The sequence below is a fragment of the Trichechus manatus genome, unplaced genomic scaffold (genome assembly GCF_000243295.1).
Source record: "Trichechus manatus latirostris isolate Lorelei unplaced genomic scaffold, TriManLat1.0 scaffold00052, whole genome shotgun sequence".
NCBI lineage: Eukaryota > Metazoa > Chordata > Mammalia > Sirenia > Trichechidae > Trichechus > Trichechus manatus.
In genome coordinates, this window is record NW_004443988.1 from 10,043,217 (window position 1) to 10,058,275 (window position 15,059).

The window sequence follows — 15,059 nt, forward strand, 5'->3', positions numbered from 1 at the left end:
GCTGGTCCAGGAGGGCAGAGTGGGGCCTCTGGAATTCTGAAGAGGGAATACAAAGGTGTGTGGGATTGGGCTGGTAAATCAGCAAGAGAAGAGCTGCCCTTTCTTGGACAAACAGGTCACCCGTTTCTCTGAGCCTAGGTTTCCTCATCTTTAAATGGGGATAAAAACACCTGAGGAGTTTCTATTCCAGGGCAGTTGTGAGGATCCAACATAGGAAGCACAGAAATCACAAGACCCTTGGGGAATCACAAGCCCACCTTACCTTAAACACGTAGGTGGCTCCGCCCCCACCACCGCCTCCTCCGGCCCACTCATGCACGCTTCTGTTCACGCGGATTTCTTCTTCTATCACGTTGTTCTCTCCAACACAGACTTTCTGGATTAGTTGACTTGTCTGTGGAAATAAAACGTACATCAGGTTTGTGCCCAAACCAGTGTTCTCCAAACTTCCCATCAGACAGAACAAAGTTTAAAGACAGTGTCTGAGCTCCCAGATAGCTTTCAGTTGAGTTGAGGCGACAAAAAACATACACAAGTAATTGTCATCCTGGGTAGCAGTAGAGAAGTATCACAAGGATAGCTTAGATACAAAATGCTATGGGAAGCTGGGGAGGAAGAGCAAGCGTCTTTTGATGACTGACGATCAGGGAGGACTTTCTGCAGGAGGTGGCTTTTAGTTGGGCCTTGAAGGATAGGGAGATATTTTTTACACAGAGGATGGGGTCAAGTGACAGAATTCCAGGAAGAGAGAGCAGCATGAGTCCAGAGAGAAAGAGGTGAGTAGGATGCTGGGGGAAAGAACAAGGAGTCCCTTGGCTTAGAAAATTCTATTTGGGGTCTAGGAGGGCCTGTTAGGATCCTTTGGGCTCTGAAGACGGGATGGTAAAGGCTCTATGTGATGAGATAGGGCTAGAGGGAATGTAAATGGGGAGGATAGAGGGAATTAAACTGGACAGTTAGATCATAGCCAGAGGCCTTAGATATAATCAGATGAGGAGTGGACTTCATTCTCTAGGCTCTGGGGAGCCATGCAGAGTTTTGAGAAGTTGCAATTCCAAAGCACCGTGAGAAAAGAAGAAAACTGAGAGGCCAGACTCGTCTTTGGGAAGATCATGTCTCCATTTTGGACATCTCATTCCTCCTTGCTAATGTCCCATTTCTTGCCTCCAGAAATCCCCTGGCACAGCCTTGAAATGGGGCTCCCCGCGTCTGCCATGGAGAATAGGGTGCAAAACCTGGAATCTGGATTCACCACCCACTCCTAGGCGATGGTGAGGAAGTACTCAGTCTCTCTGAGCCTCAGGTATAGAATAGGACTTAGGATACCCAGGTTGTTGTGGTGCTCAGTTAGGACAGTATACAGGTAAGGTGGCTAGTGTACCAGCATAGTGTCTCGCACGTATTGTTGTTGGTGTTGTTAGCTGCTGTTGAGTTGGCTTGGGCTCGTGGCAACCCCATGTACAACAGATGTTACCCAGTCCTGTGCCATCTTCACAATTGTTGGTATGCTCCATTTTTTCAACCACCTAGGCAGCTCATCTTCTAGCACTATACTGGACAATATTCTGTTGTGATTCATAGGGTTTACATTGGCTTATTTTCAGAAATATTTCTCCAGGCCTTTCTTCCTAGTCTGTTTTAGTCTGGAAGCTCCGCTGAAACCTGTCCACCATGGGTGACCCTGCTGGTATTTGAAATACTAGTGATATAGCTTCCAGCATTATTGCAACAAGCAAGCTACCACAGTATGACAAACTGACAGATAGGTGGCGGTCACACCTGTTAGGGACTGAATAAATGGCAGATGCTATTTTATCTAGGAGTCCCTGGGTGGTGCAAATGGTTAACACGCTCGGCTACTAACTGAAAAGTTGGAAGTTTGAGTCCACCCAGAGGTGCCTTGGAAGAAAGACCTGGTGATCTATGTGCAAAAAAATCAGCCATTGAAAACCTTATGGAGCAGTTCTACTCTGACACACAAAGGGTCTCTATGAGTCGAAATCAACAGCAACTGTTTCCTTCTGTTTGTGTTTTAAATTTTATTTGATCTAGATTCACTTCTGGGCTGCATATGCTCCTGGTGTGAGCCCATGCACCTGGGTGTATGTTAACAATTTTGATAACACAGATTCCTAAAGTCTCTGAATAGAGAGAGCAGTGCTTCAAGAATAGCCTCCCCTACAGCTCAGACAAATTCTCCAAACACCAGCCACCCTGACCTCAGAGGAAAATAACTTTTTTTTTGCTTAATGGAAAGGAGCCAATAAAATGTCAAATTTCCATCGAATGCTGCTGTGTAACCAGCCGGCGGACATGGCAGTTCATCTTGAGCCTCTCCTTATGCTGAGCCACTCAAGGGTGCTGGCAATGAGTACGAGAGAAACTGCCGGATAAATAGCTGAGATGCAATTTGTTTTATGGCATTTTGAATTTAATGATGAAAATAATTATATATTTTTTAGAGTGGATTTAGTGTGGGTAGAAGGCTCTGAATTGCTATTGTTGAGGCTGTGTGTACGTGCAGTGCAGTCCAGGGCTGGGTGGAGGCTGCTAGAAGTAAACCCTGCTAACTGCCACCTGGGAAGGACACAAGATGCCAGGGACGTGCCCATGAGGGCCGAGCCCAGGGCAGGGGGAAGAAATGGGGGCTGTGGATCGGGGCTGCTGGCTGGGCAGACAGAATACAGGGTCCAGTCTGGCCTCTTGACTGGCCCTGCTAGAGAGCTGCTGGGCCATGTTTGATGAGACACCTCACCCACCCTGGTCTTGTTTCCTCTAGAGGGGCTGCCCAGTCTGCATCAGTGGTGCTAAGAAGGGGCATCCCCTCAGACCCTGCTCCCTTTCCTCTTCCCCGCTGGCCAGCAGCAGTGGGGCCTGCTGTCCTTCCCAGGAACAGAACCTGAGATGGGTGGAGATTGCTGGAGTGGAGAGGAGAGGGCAGATGGCCTGAGGATGACTTTAGTGTGACTAGAGCCCAGACTCATCCCCGCCCCCACTGCTCCTGCTCCTGTGTCTCCTTTACATCAGGGTGTGCGGGGTGGGGGGACAGTGGTTGATGCTCAGTCCGCACCTTGCTGGACCCGCAGCAATGTTTGGCGTATTTCTCACTCCTCCTAGCACGCCTTCTTCACCTAGCTTCCAGGACTGCATGCTCTTGCTCTCCAGTCTCCTCCTCCCTACCCAGCCCCTCTTCCTCGGCCCCTTTGCTGCTTTCTCACTTTTCCCTGACTCTAAATGTTGAGCGTCCCCAGGGCTGCCTCCTTGGTCCGCTTCCCTGTCTTTACCAACCCTAGGCAAACTCATCCTGTTTCAACTTTATCCGGTTTCCCCCAAATATATATCTCCACCCTCCCTTCTCCTGAACTCCCAGGTGTACCTCTCATTGTCTATCAGGCATCTCCACTAGGCTCCATACAGACCTCCACAGCTCAGTGTGTCAGGCGCTGAACTGATCCTGCCCCAGACCTGCTCCTTCCCAGCATTCCCCACCTAGGGTGGAGCGGCTGCCTCCTTCCAGTTGCTTAGGCACGATTCTAGGAGCCTACCTAGACCCCTTTGTTTTTCGCAGTTCCTCACTGAATCTGGCAGGAAATCCATTTGGATTTTACTTTCAAAATATGTCCAGAATTCAACCATTTTCACCATCTCCACGGTGACCATCCTGGTCCAGGCCACCATCACCTCTTTCCTGGATCAATGCAATGCCCACCTAATCCATCTCCCTGATTCTTTCCTTGTCCCCACATGCTGTATTCCCCACATAGCAGCCAGAGTGGGCCTTTTAGTACACAAGTCAGATTATACCACTCCTTTGCTCAAGACCTGCTATGGCTTAAACACGTCCTTACATCCCTCTCTGATGCGGCCCCCATCGCCTCGGCCATCATCTCCCTTTTGCTCCCTCGGCTCCATCTTGGTGTTCCTTGAGCACCTTGGTGCGCTCCCACCTCTGGGCCTTTGCTTCTTTTCCTAGGTATTTTCCGGGTTCAATCCTCCACCACTTTTAGAACTCTGCTCAATTGTCACTTTTTCAGTAGGCCTCCCTTGACCAACCTGCCCCTCGATGCCGGCACTCTTGACTTCCCCACTTTTGTTCACCCTAACACTTTCCATTTTCAGACAGACAGTTAACTTCTGATGTTTGCTAGTTATCGTGCGTCTGTCCCTCCTCAGTCTGTCTGTCCCTCCTCCCCCTGCTTGAACGTAAGCTCCTTGAGAGCAAAGCTCCTTGAGAGTAAAGATCCTTGCTTTGCTCACTGACGTATCTCAAGTTCTGGAACAGTGACTGGCACGTAACAGGCGCGCAATGAATGTTTGTGGAATGACTGAATGAGTAGAGAGCTGTCACAGTATTTGCCTCAGGGGTGATGGTGGCAGTGAGATTAGCACACTAGTGGCTCTCATCTGGGGGTGACCTTGCCCCCCAGGGGACATTTGGCAATGTTTGAAGACGTTTTTGATTGTCATGACTGAGGGTGGTGGTGCTAGTGGAATCCAGCAGGTAGAGTCAGGGATGCTGCTAAACATCCTACAATATACAGGATGGACAGTCCCTACCAGGAAGGACGGTCTGGTCCAAGGTACCAATAGTGCTGCTGTCAAGCAACCCTGATTTAGACTGGTGCTACCAGGTGAGATTTGGGAGAACCCAGAAAAGCAGGGGCTGAGGTGGGGGTGTCTCACCAGGGAGAGTTCAGTGGCTGGAGCCCATTCCAGGCACGGGGTGCTCAGGTGTGGCCAGCTGCCCAGGAAGAGCAACTCCCCACAGATGTGAGGTTGAACCAGCAGAGCTTCCAAATCCTACAGTTTAATTCTTAAAGCCCACTTCACCCTGTAGAGCATCTCTCTGGACACCATTTTTCTGCCCACAGAGGAGTGGAGACTTATGCAGTGCCTGGAAACCAGCTTTCTTTCTCCCTCCCCAAATGACTCCTGTGTGGGCAGAATTGTGGAGCAACGGGGAGCAGTTACTTTCCCACACGCCTGCCATGCCTGGCCCGACCAGCAGAGGGGGCTGCCCTCTGTCCTGGGCTGAGGATCAGCTCCCCACGTAGGCTTCCGAACTCTCCCCGGGCACCCACAGAGTTTGAGAGCAGTAGGTTGATGAATAAATCAACAAAGTGCAGCAACCCAGAGGAACAAGCAGATTACAATTGAATTAAAAAAAAGACGCAGTCCTGTGAAAAGACATAACTGATTACAATCCAATCAAGTCAAAGTCCCTTGCAGAAGTCAGTGCGATTTTTCTGCTTAGATGAAAGAATTACATTAGCACTCAATAAATTCCTGTGAAAATTACAGCCAGCCTGTAATTTAATGACTTAATATATTTTATCAGGTTGGAAAGTCCTGATTATAGTTGCTAAATAAAAGTTGGAGTCTAGACATCTTTCATGCAAAATGTTGCACCTGCTAAGCTTCCCTCTGCGGCATTGCTTTAAGCCCTGACGTGATGAGGCCTCCCAGAGGCAAAACTCCTGGGGTGGGGGACTTGGGGGAGACCTGGGCTTTACTTCTTGCTGCCTCCTTGGCCCCCAGCCCAGAGCATGGCTCTTAGGAGGCCTGAATTTGTTTTGTGGAATCGCACGGCTTTCTTGGTGGCCCTTATCTGCACATTTGTTTTCCAAGGCTGCTCTCGAATAAGTTCCTGGGGAAGGAGCCTGGGTCCTGGGCACGAGAGCCCAGCTCCCCAGCCCAGCCTCACCCAGGGGGAAGCTGTGCTTCAGGTTGAGGGTGGAGCATGGCCCAAAGGAGGCACGCCCTGCACTGTAGAGAGCTGAGCACCTGCCAGCTCAGCCAGCACTGCCTGGGTACTGCCTTCCCCAACACACCAAACCAACAACAACCCATTGCAAATGAGTTGATTCCAACCCCATAGAATAGAGTAGAACTGCCCCACACGGTTTCCAAGGAGCGGCTGGTGGATTCAAACTGCCAACCTTTTGGTTAGCGGCTGAGCTCTTAACCATTACACCACCAGGGCTCCCAACACAGGCAAGAGGCAAACAACCGGGGGCCGCAGATGCACGGCTGCTGCTTAATTAGTCTTTGCTCTCTCTTTCTCCCTCTTTGACAGCTGGATACCCAGCACCTTTCTGAACCGATAATGCCCCACTGGTGGCAGAAACCAGAATGACAGGCTGTCTTGGGGCTGCAGAGGATGTACTCTGGTTTGTCAGGTGTTGGATTGTAAGTGGGAAAGGGAAAATCAGCGGGAAAACGAAGCCCAGTTGGCGCGGGCCATAACGAAAGCAGGAGGCACATTCCCTGCTCTGTGCCGCTTTGTATGCCTCTGTGGTCTCCACTTTCCTCATCTGTAAAATAGGCCTTCCAGCTTTGAGTCTATGTTTAAAACTTTTTTTTTTAAGTTTTAATCATTGCAAATAAAAATATATGAATATTTTTGTAGCAATTCCTGATAAAGTACCCTAAACCCAGACCCCTCTCCAGAAGTAACATATGTGGCTAATTTTGAGTTTGTGATTAATTTTGAGCTGGACAAGAAATGTTTAATCTGGGATTTTCCTGTTTATAATAATATGGCTGGAGGCAATGTGCCTAGCAAGGAAGTTTAGGAAGTGAACTTCATCTTGTGCTTCTGCTGAGAACAATAACCATTTGCTGGGTCAGGTTGGGTCCAGTTTTTCAGTTTCAGGGGTCACTCATGAAACACAGGCTTCAGCCTTAGTCCCTGTGGGGATGTGAAGCCCCAAAAACCATACCCACTTTCTTATGCACCCAAGTGGCCCTGGGAAAAGAGGGGCATTTGCAGGCAGAACAACAGTGCCTCCCGCTCCAGGGATGAGTCTTACCATCTTTGAGTGTCAGCCCCCAGAAGGGGGGTGTCGGGCGTTGGTGCCCTCCTGGGGGCCCCAGGTCTGGATGAGTGTGGAGGAGGAAGCCCTGCTCTAGGCACTTACGCTGGGGCAGGCATCCTCCCCCTGCTGCCCGACCAGGATGTACAGCGTGTCGTCCTTCTCCAGGTTGAAGATGCCCAGCACTGACACACCGTGGGACCGCATCATGGTGTTCTTCCCGCCTTTCCCTCCGGCGGCTCCATAGCCCGAGATGCTGCAATGGGACAAAGCACGTTGGCTCCTGCCATGGCATGAAGACTGACCCTGCCAACCCACAGGCTCCAGTGGGCAAAGCACATCACCGTGGTCCCAAGTGGATCCACCTGCATCCGCCCGTGAGGCCAGCAGGGAGGTATTCTTCTCCCACTGCCAGAGAGGAAAGTCAAGGTCAGAGAGAGTCAGTGGGCTGCCTCATCACAGAGCTAGGAAGGTGAAGAACTAGTAGGGGTTGGGGGAAGAGAAAGAGAGAGAGACAGACTTTATGTCTGTGTGTGTGTTAATGGAGTGTTGGGGTAATGGCTTCTTAGGTGCCTTCGATTTCTCCATTATGGATTTCTCTCCCTGTCCAAGATCAAAGAAATCACATGTTGCAACTTACCAGTTGTGTGACCTTAGACAAGTAACTTAACCCATAACCCTTGTAAACTACTTGTCAGACAAGTAACTTAACCATCCTGTAACCATATCTGTAAAATGAGGATAATAAGAGAACCTATCTCTTACTCTGAGTCCCTTGGTGGTACAAATGGTTAGCAAGTTGGAGGTTTGAGTCAATCCAGAAGTGCCTTGGAAGAAAGAACTGGTGATCTGCTGAAAAATCAGCCATTCAAAGCCCTAAGGAACTCTGACACACATGGGGTCACATTGAGTTGGAGTTGACTCCATGGTAATTTTTTTTTTTAACTTCCTACCTCTTTAAAGTGTTAAAAAATAAAGATGTCACTTTAAGGGCTCAGGTGCGCCTGACCCAAGCTATAGTGTTTTCAGTTGCCTCAGATGCATGCAAGAGCTGGGCAATGAATAAGGAAGACCGATGAAGAATTGACACCTTTGAACTATGGTGTTGGCAAAGAATATTGAATATACCATGGACTGCCAGAAGAAAGAACAAATCTGTCTTGGAAGAAGTACATCCAGAATGCTCCTTAGAAGTGGGGATGGAGAGACTTCATCTCACACACTTTGGACATGTTATTAGGAGAGACCAATCCCTGGAGAAGGACATCACGCTTGGTAAAGTAGAAGGTCAGTAAAAAATGGGAAGACTCTCAAGGAGATGGGATGACACTGGGGCTGCAACAATGGGCTCAAGCATAACGATGATCATGAGGATGGCACAGGACCGGGCAACAGTTCATTCTGTTGTACATAGGGTCACTATGAGTCAGAACTGACTCAACAGCACCTAACAACAACAAAAACAACTCCACATATGGAGCCCTGCTGGCTTACTGATTAAGAGCTATGGCTGCTATCCAAAAAGCTGGCAGTTCAAATCCACCAGCCGCTCCTTGGAAACTCCATGGGGGCAGTTCTACTCTGTCCTATAGGGTTGCTATGAGTCAGAATTAACTCAATGGCAACAGGTTTGCGCTATGTATGTTATGAAGATTGAAGGAATTAAGATATGTCCGGTCTTAGAATTGTGGCTGGCACGTAGCAAGCACTCAAGTATTTTTTATCATTATTATTACTACTGCTATTATTATTATTAATGGTGGTAGTAGCAGTAATTGTCTTGGTACAAAGTTTTAAAGCCTCCCACGGGGTCTAGAAACAAGGAGGTTCCACATGGAATGACTGAGGAGAGCAGTGTTTGCAGGCACAGACTGTTTATTCCCATCCCACCAGGAAGGCCTTCTGGAGCAACATGTGTGTAGACAGCAAACAACGGATCACGATGAAAATAAAAACAGAGTGTGGGGGTGTGAGGTTGCTTCTGCCACCTCTTGGGTTGTTGAGATGAATTTAAGCAAGGATGAGGAAAAAGGAACTCAATTTGTGAGCTGTACGAGAAAAGCGGCGTGTCTTGAAGACAGCTAGCACACCAACAACAAATGTCTCCCCAGAGACTGGCTGTTAGGGAAAGGGGACTCTGAAAGATGTTCATGCCCGGTGCATTCAGATTCCAGGTCCATTTTGAAATGCTTCCAGGAAGAGATGCAAGCCAGCTTTGCACCTATGCACACACAGAGGCTTTTCCATCTAGAATCCATCTGTAATTCTAGGAAATGCCCCACCTTCCAAGTATGTGGAGGGGCCTCCCCGGCTGAGCTCAGGCCCTTTCTGCAGAGACAACTGGAAGGCTATTGGCTGCTCATGTGGTGGCCCAGGAACCAAGGTCTCAGTGGGATGCAAATAGAGACTCTCTGCTCCATCACCTTGGTCAGTGGTCAAGCACTGATTGGAGTTTAGCCCATAGTGGGTTCTGCGTAAGGCTATGGATAAGACGAGGCCTGAGACAGGTGCTAGGCCCTCGAAGGGCTTACAATGAAACTGGGGAGATGGGTCATGGTTATGAAAAGAGAAATCTCACCATAACCAGTTGCCACCAAGTTGATTCTGACTCCTGGCGACCCCATGTGTGTCAAAGTAGAACTGGGCTCTGTAGAGTTTTCAATAGCTGACTTTTTGAATGTAGATCACCAGGCCTTTCTTCTGAGGTGACTCTGGGTGGACGCAAACCCAGAGTTAGCAACGGAGTGCATTGACCGTTTGCACTGCCCAGGGAGTCCAGCCTCATATAGGATGTCTATATTGGGGAGCCAAAGTGAAGTGGCCAGAGGCTCAGGGGTTCCGTGATCCGAGTGCACCATTTCCTAGCTGCAAGTCCTACTAGAGTCCCAGCTGCTTCACCAATGAAAGAAGAATAATTACATCTTTTCCAGACTCACAGGGAAGTGGGAGGTTCAATAGAAAAAGGAGATAATGGGGTGAGAGCTGCAAATCTCAGCAGGAAGATGAAGGCTGTCAGAGGATCAAGACCCAGAAGGAGGCCCAGGACTGTGAGGTGTTTGGAGGCGGAGGCAGCTGGAGGGCTTGGCTTGTTGGGGGAGGGGAATAGTTTGAGGACATCTTCACAGAGTAGCTGGCAGATGGGTCAGATGCTCAGACAGGCAACAAGGGGCAGAGGAGTCAGGGCTTGTGTGAACTGAAGGGGAGAGCCCACAGAATGGCTGACTGCAGCAGGAGGCTAGATGGCGGAAATGTGGTAAGTTGGGGGTGTGGGGTGGAGGTTGTATGGTGAGAGGGAAGTTGGGGGTAATTATTGAGCATCCTACAATGTTCCAAAAGTGAATGCATGTTTACACGCATTATGGCATTGCCCCAACAGCCAGAAACAGTAGGTGTTATTCATCTCATTTGACAGATGAGGAAACTGAGGCTCAGAGGGATTAGGCGACTTGTCTGAGGTCACACAGCTGGAAAGTGGAAGACACAGGTCCAAATCACACATTTCCCCTCATTGAGGTGATTTCCTCTCTGGTATGTTGCTGGGAGCCTTCTAGTTTCTGCTGGTTGTCTGAGAAACTATTGTCCTATCCCAATTCCCTCAGACCCTCAGGCAAACACTCCTGATCCATTAGAAATGGAGAAGGTGGTAAGGATAATTAAACGGCTGAGGAAAAATGAAGTTTATTGGCGAAAGGCTAAAGCCAACCCACTGCTGTTCAGTAGATTCTGACTCATAGTGACCCTATAGGACAAAGTAGTACTGCCCCATAGTGTTTCCAAAGCCGTAATCTTTATGGAGGGGCTCTGGTGGCACAGTGGTTAAGAGTTCACCTGCTAACCAAAAGGTTGGCAGTTTGAATCCATCAGCTACTCCTTGGAAACCCTATGGGGCAGTTCTACTCTGTCCTATAGAGTCGCTAAGAGTTGGAATTGACTTGACAGCAACGGGTTTGGGTTTGGTTTTTGGTTTTGGAATCTTTATGGAAGCTGACTGCCACATCTTTCTCCCAAGGAATGGCTGGTGGGTTCGAACCACTGACCTTTTGGTTAACAGTTGATTGCTTTAACCACTGCACCACCAGGGCTCCTGAAGGGTTAAAGGAGGCAGAATTATTTAGCTCTGAGAAGGGAGGCCTGGGGCAGGGGGCGGTGGGTGGGGGTTACCTAAGGAGTTGCAGGGACTGGGCACTGTCTAGGGGCAGCACTAGGGATGGCATGGCTCTGTCCTGCTCATGGCTCCAGGTTTCTGGGGCCTTGTGTAAGGAAGGCTGTATGAGGCTGTATAAGAGTCATTTCAGCCCGAAGTTGTGATTTGCTCGGAAGACTTCTGCCTCAGACAAAATCCTAGTTCTGCCCCCTTCTGCTCCTAAGAGGGCTGGCTGAGAGGTAAGCTTCACCCCCAATCCCTTTTTGCATCATTAGCATAGTCATTTGCATCAATCTGCATGCATTATGAATCATTCTGAACTCTTTCACATGTTTAAATATAGCCAAATTATTATATCTTAGAAGTTGTTTGTCCCTGACTTTCTTTTTCCTCCCTAAGCTTTCTTTCCTGTGTTTCCCGCTCCCAGCCACATTCGAATGCAAGCCCCGACCATGCCTGGACCTAGTTCTGGGCAGTGAGGTGGGACAAACTCTAGGTCTTTCCCTTCCTCTGCTGACTGGGTGGTCGGGGCAACTGGGTCAATCTCCTGGAGCTGCAGATTCCCCCACCAAGGACTAAAACGAGGACAAGTTCCCCTGTCCTCACTGGCATAAATGGTGGATTTGAAATGCTGGAACCTAAGGCAAAGTACAAGGGAGGTCTCTGGGCCCCGGTCAGCTCTCTATTTTGTCCAGAAGCCAGATTTTACTTTGCTGTATGGTGGTCTCCGGGTGGTACATATGGCTGCTAACTGAAAGGCTGGAGGTTTGAGTCTACCCAGAGGCACCTTGGAAGAAAGTCCTGGTGATCTACTAAAAAATTAGCTACTGAAAACCCTAAGGAGCGTAGTTTTACCTGACACACATGAGGTCACCATGAATTGAAACTGACTTGACGACTACAGGTTTTTTTGCGGTGGTCTCAGCCCCATGCTTTCAACCTGGACTAAGGGCTGGCTTAAAGTCAGGGCCTGGACTCATTGTTGGGGCGCTGGAAAGAGGTGTCTCCCTCATCAGCCCTCTGAGGTCTGAAATCCCACTACTAGAACTTTACTCTTTGGAAGCCTTTAGTTGTCACTACAAGGCTCTTTTCTGGAGTGGGCTGTGCTACAGTGAAAAAAGCAAGTGCTTGATCTGTGAGTGGCCATCTAAGATACTCCACTGGTCTCACCCCTTTGGGAACACGGGAGAATGAAGAAAACAAGATACAAGGAAAAGATTAGTCCAAAGGACTAAAGGACCACAACTACCACGGCCTCCACCAGACTGAGTCCAGTACAACTAGATGGTGCCTGGCTACCACCACTGACCGCTCTGACTGGGATCACAACAGAGGGTCTGGAACGGAGCTGGAGAAAAATGTAGAACAAAATTCTAACTCACAAAAAAAGACTAGACTTACTGGCCTGACAGAAACTGGAGAAACCCCGAGAGTATGGCCCCCAGACACCCTTTTCGCTCAGTAATGAAGTCACTCCTGAGGTTCACCCTTCAGCCAAAGATTAGACAGGTCCATAAAACAAAATGAGACTAATGGGTCATAACAGTCCAGAGACAAGGACTAGAAGGCAGGAGAGGACAGGAAAGGTGGTAATAGGGAACCCAAAGTAGAGGAGAGAGTGTTGACATGTCGTGGGGTTGTTAACCATTGTCATAAAACAATATGTGTACTAACTGTTTAATGAGAAACTATTTGTTCTGTAAACCTTCATCTAAAGTACAATAAAAAAAAAGAAAAGAAAAAAAAAAGCAAGGGCTTGAATGCAGACAGATCTGGGTCCAAATCTGCGCTCTGTTACTCAAGGCCAGGAAGGGGGTGAGGCAAGTGAGGCACCTCGCTCTCAAATGCTGGCCCTGCACTTGAATGACCCCAGAGGGAGAGCTTCCTTAAATTTTGTGCCTGAGGTGCCTCACGTACCTCACACTGCTCCTAGCCCTACCACAGTTACTCACTAGCTGTATAACCTTGGGTAGGTTATTAACCTCTCTCTGCCCCAGTTTCCTCATCTGTAAAATGGAGATAATAATGTAATAATAAAACCAAAACCAAACCCATTGCCACTGAATCAACTCGGACTCATGACGACCCCATGTGTCTGAGTAGAACTGTGCTCTGTAGGATTTTCAATGACTGATTTTTCAGAAGTAGATCGACAGGGGGTTCTCCCGAGGCCCCTCTGGTGGACCTGAACCTCCAACTTTTCTGAGAGCTTAACCATTTGTGCCACCCAGGAACTCCTCAGGATAATAATAACTACCTTGAAAGGCTATTGTGAGAATTAAATGGGGACCTAATTCAGCCCCTGACGGGGAGCTGGTGAAAAACAAATGTAGCTGCTGTACTGATGGGCCCTGTGGATGAGACTGTCCACTCCTTCCCTGGGGCAGCTTCTGGAAGGGAGAAGGGGGCCCACAAATGAGACTCTAAATCCTAGAGGGCAGAGCAGTAGGTGGTGGAGGGCATAGCAAAGGGGGCCAGTGTCATCCGGGACCACCTCTCTGGGGAGCCGGTGGAAGCACAGACCAGCCTTGGCACTTCTGAAGAGCCCAGACCTTGTGAATCACGTTATGCAAACTCATGGCAGAAAAATAACCTCAGACTGAGTCTCTGAAGCTTCTTTGCTATCCTTTGTAAATAATTTATTAAATAAATTATTTTTGATGGTTGGCAAACAACAAGAAATTAATATACCTGCCACTCAAGCAGGGAAAATGACTTGCAGTGATTCCAATTTACTGGAAATTACAAGATACTGTTCTCGATGAGCTGATGCTGTAATTTTTTATTTTCCCTCATCTAAATCCATGCCCCCTGGTCAGAATGGATGTTTATTGGGTTTGCGTTTTATATTATTGACTGTAGGCTATTGTTACCTGATGTAATTGATCTGTGAATCTTTTTTAAATAAAGAATTAGCAGCAAATCAAAGTGGCTGCCTGCCAGATCCTGAGATGAGAGCATAGCTGGTGGGCAGCACCATGGTGGGTTCATGCCACACCTGCGAGGGAAGGGTTGCGTGGTCCCCACTTTAAAGAAAAGGGCCTGGAGAAACACCAAGCACCTCATTTCTCTCCTGTACCAACATCTGCAGAAGCAGGAGACCTGGGTCCCACTCTGGGCTCTGCCTCTAACTCCCTGTGGGCCCTTGGGTGAGCCGCTTCCCTTCACTTGGTCTCAGTTTCCCCATCTGTAAAATCAAGAGTCAGGTCTGCCCGGCCTGCACTCCAGGGTTATTGTGAGAACACATGGGCACGTGAGTGTGTACAGGGCTCGGGCAGTAGGACACTTCTGTCCAGATGTAGAGTTATCTGGATGGGTTGTTTGAGCCTGCTGCAGAGGCACATGGAGGGGCCCCAGGCTTATTCTGAATGGCATCAATGAGCAAGGTTCATCAGCGACTTCCTCCCTCACAGCCTTCTGACCAGTGCAGCCCCAAGGGCTCAGAAGAGGGGAGCTGGAAGGGATCCCCGCGACTTCTCACTCTACAGATGGGCAGCTGCAGATCAGGAATGACTCACTTTCAAGGTCACACAGTGCATCGCCACTGATCACTTTCAAAGTCACATGGAATATCGGCAGAAGTTGGATGCAAACTGGGTGGCCTGCAGCCCATCAATCTTTATCTAATCCCCCTGCCTCCGACTTTCCCTGCTCTTAGCTGTTCTTAGTGATGGCTATCTGTACAATTACTGTGACAGTTAATCATGCCTCATGACATCTCTTCTATTATTGTCTAGGCCTTTATTGGCATTGTGGACTGTCAACTTTTCTGTCCTGGGGTCGGAGGGCCACATCTCAGCCCTCTGGAAGCTCTGCAGCCCTGCTCATGCTGGCACATGGTAGGGGCTCTGTGGCTATTGGTGGAGGGGGTTGAAGGAAGTACCATCCAGCTACACACTGGACCCCGGAGTCAGGTGAGAAAATGAGTGTCAGTGATGGAAGTGTTTAGGAACAGCTGTGGCCCGGGTCAGCTGGCCAGAATTGTTGGCTCCAGCTGCCATCTGTGGCCTCTTGTACATTATGTCTGAAGAACAAGTGAACCATGTGAAAACTGCCATGAGGAGCTATGGGCTGTGCTTGACAAATGTTTTAAAAATGAT

General features: G+C 48.8%; 1 protein-coding gene across 1 annotated transcript in view; it reads right to left on the reverse strand.

Annotated features, from left to right (window-relative positions):
- ALK (ALK receptor tyrosine kinase) overlaps positions 1-15,059 on the reverse strand; it is a 1,033,821-nt gene that overhangs the window by 38,556 nt on the left and 980,206 nt on the right. Inside the window, exons 13-14 of the mRNA XM_004377648.3 lie at positions 6,921-7,071; positions 263-394 (exon numbers count right to left, since the gene is read on the reverse strand). Of these exons, the coding sequence (XP_004377705.1) occupies positions 263-394; positions 6,921-7,071 (283 nt within the window). The remainder of the gene's footprint in view (positions 1-262; positions 395-6,920; positions 7,072-15,059) is intronic.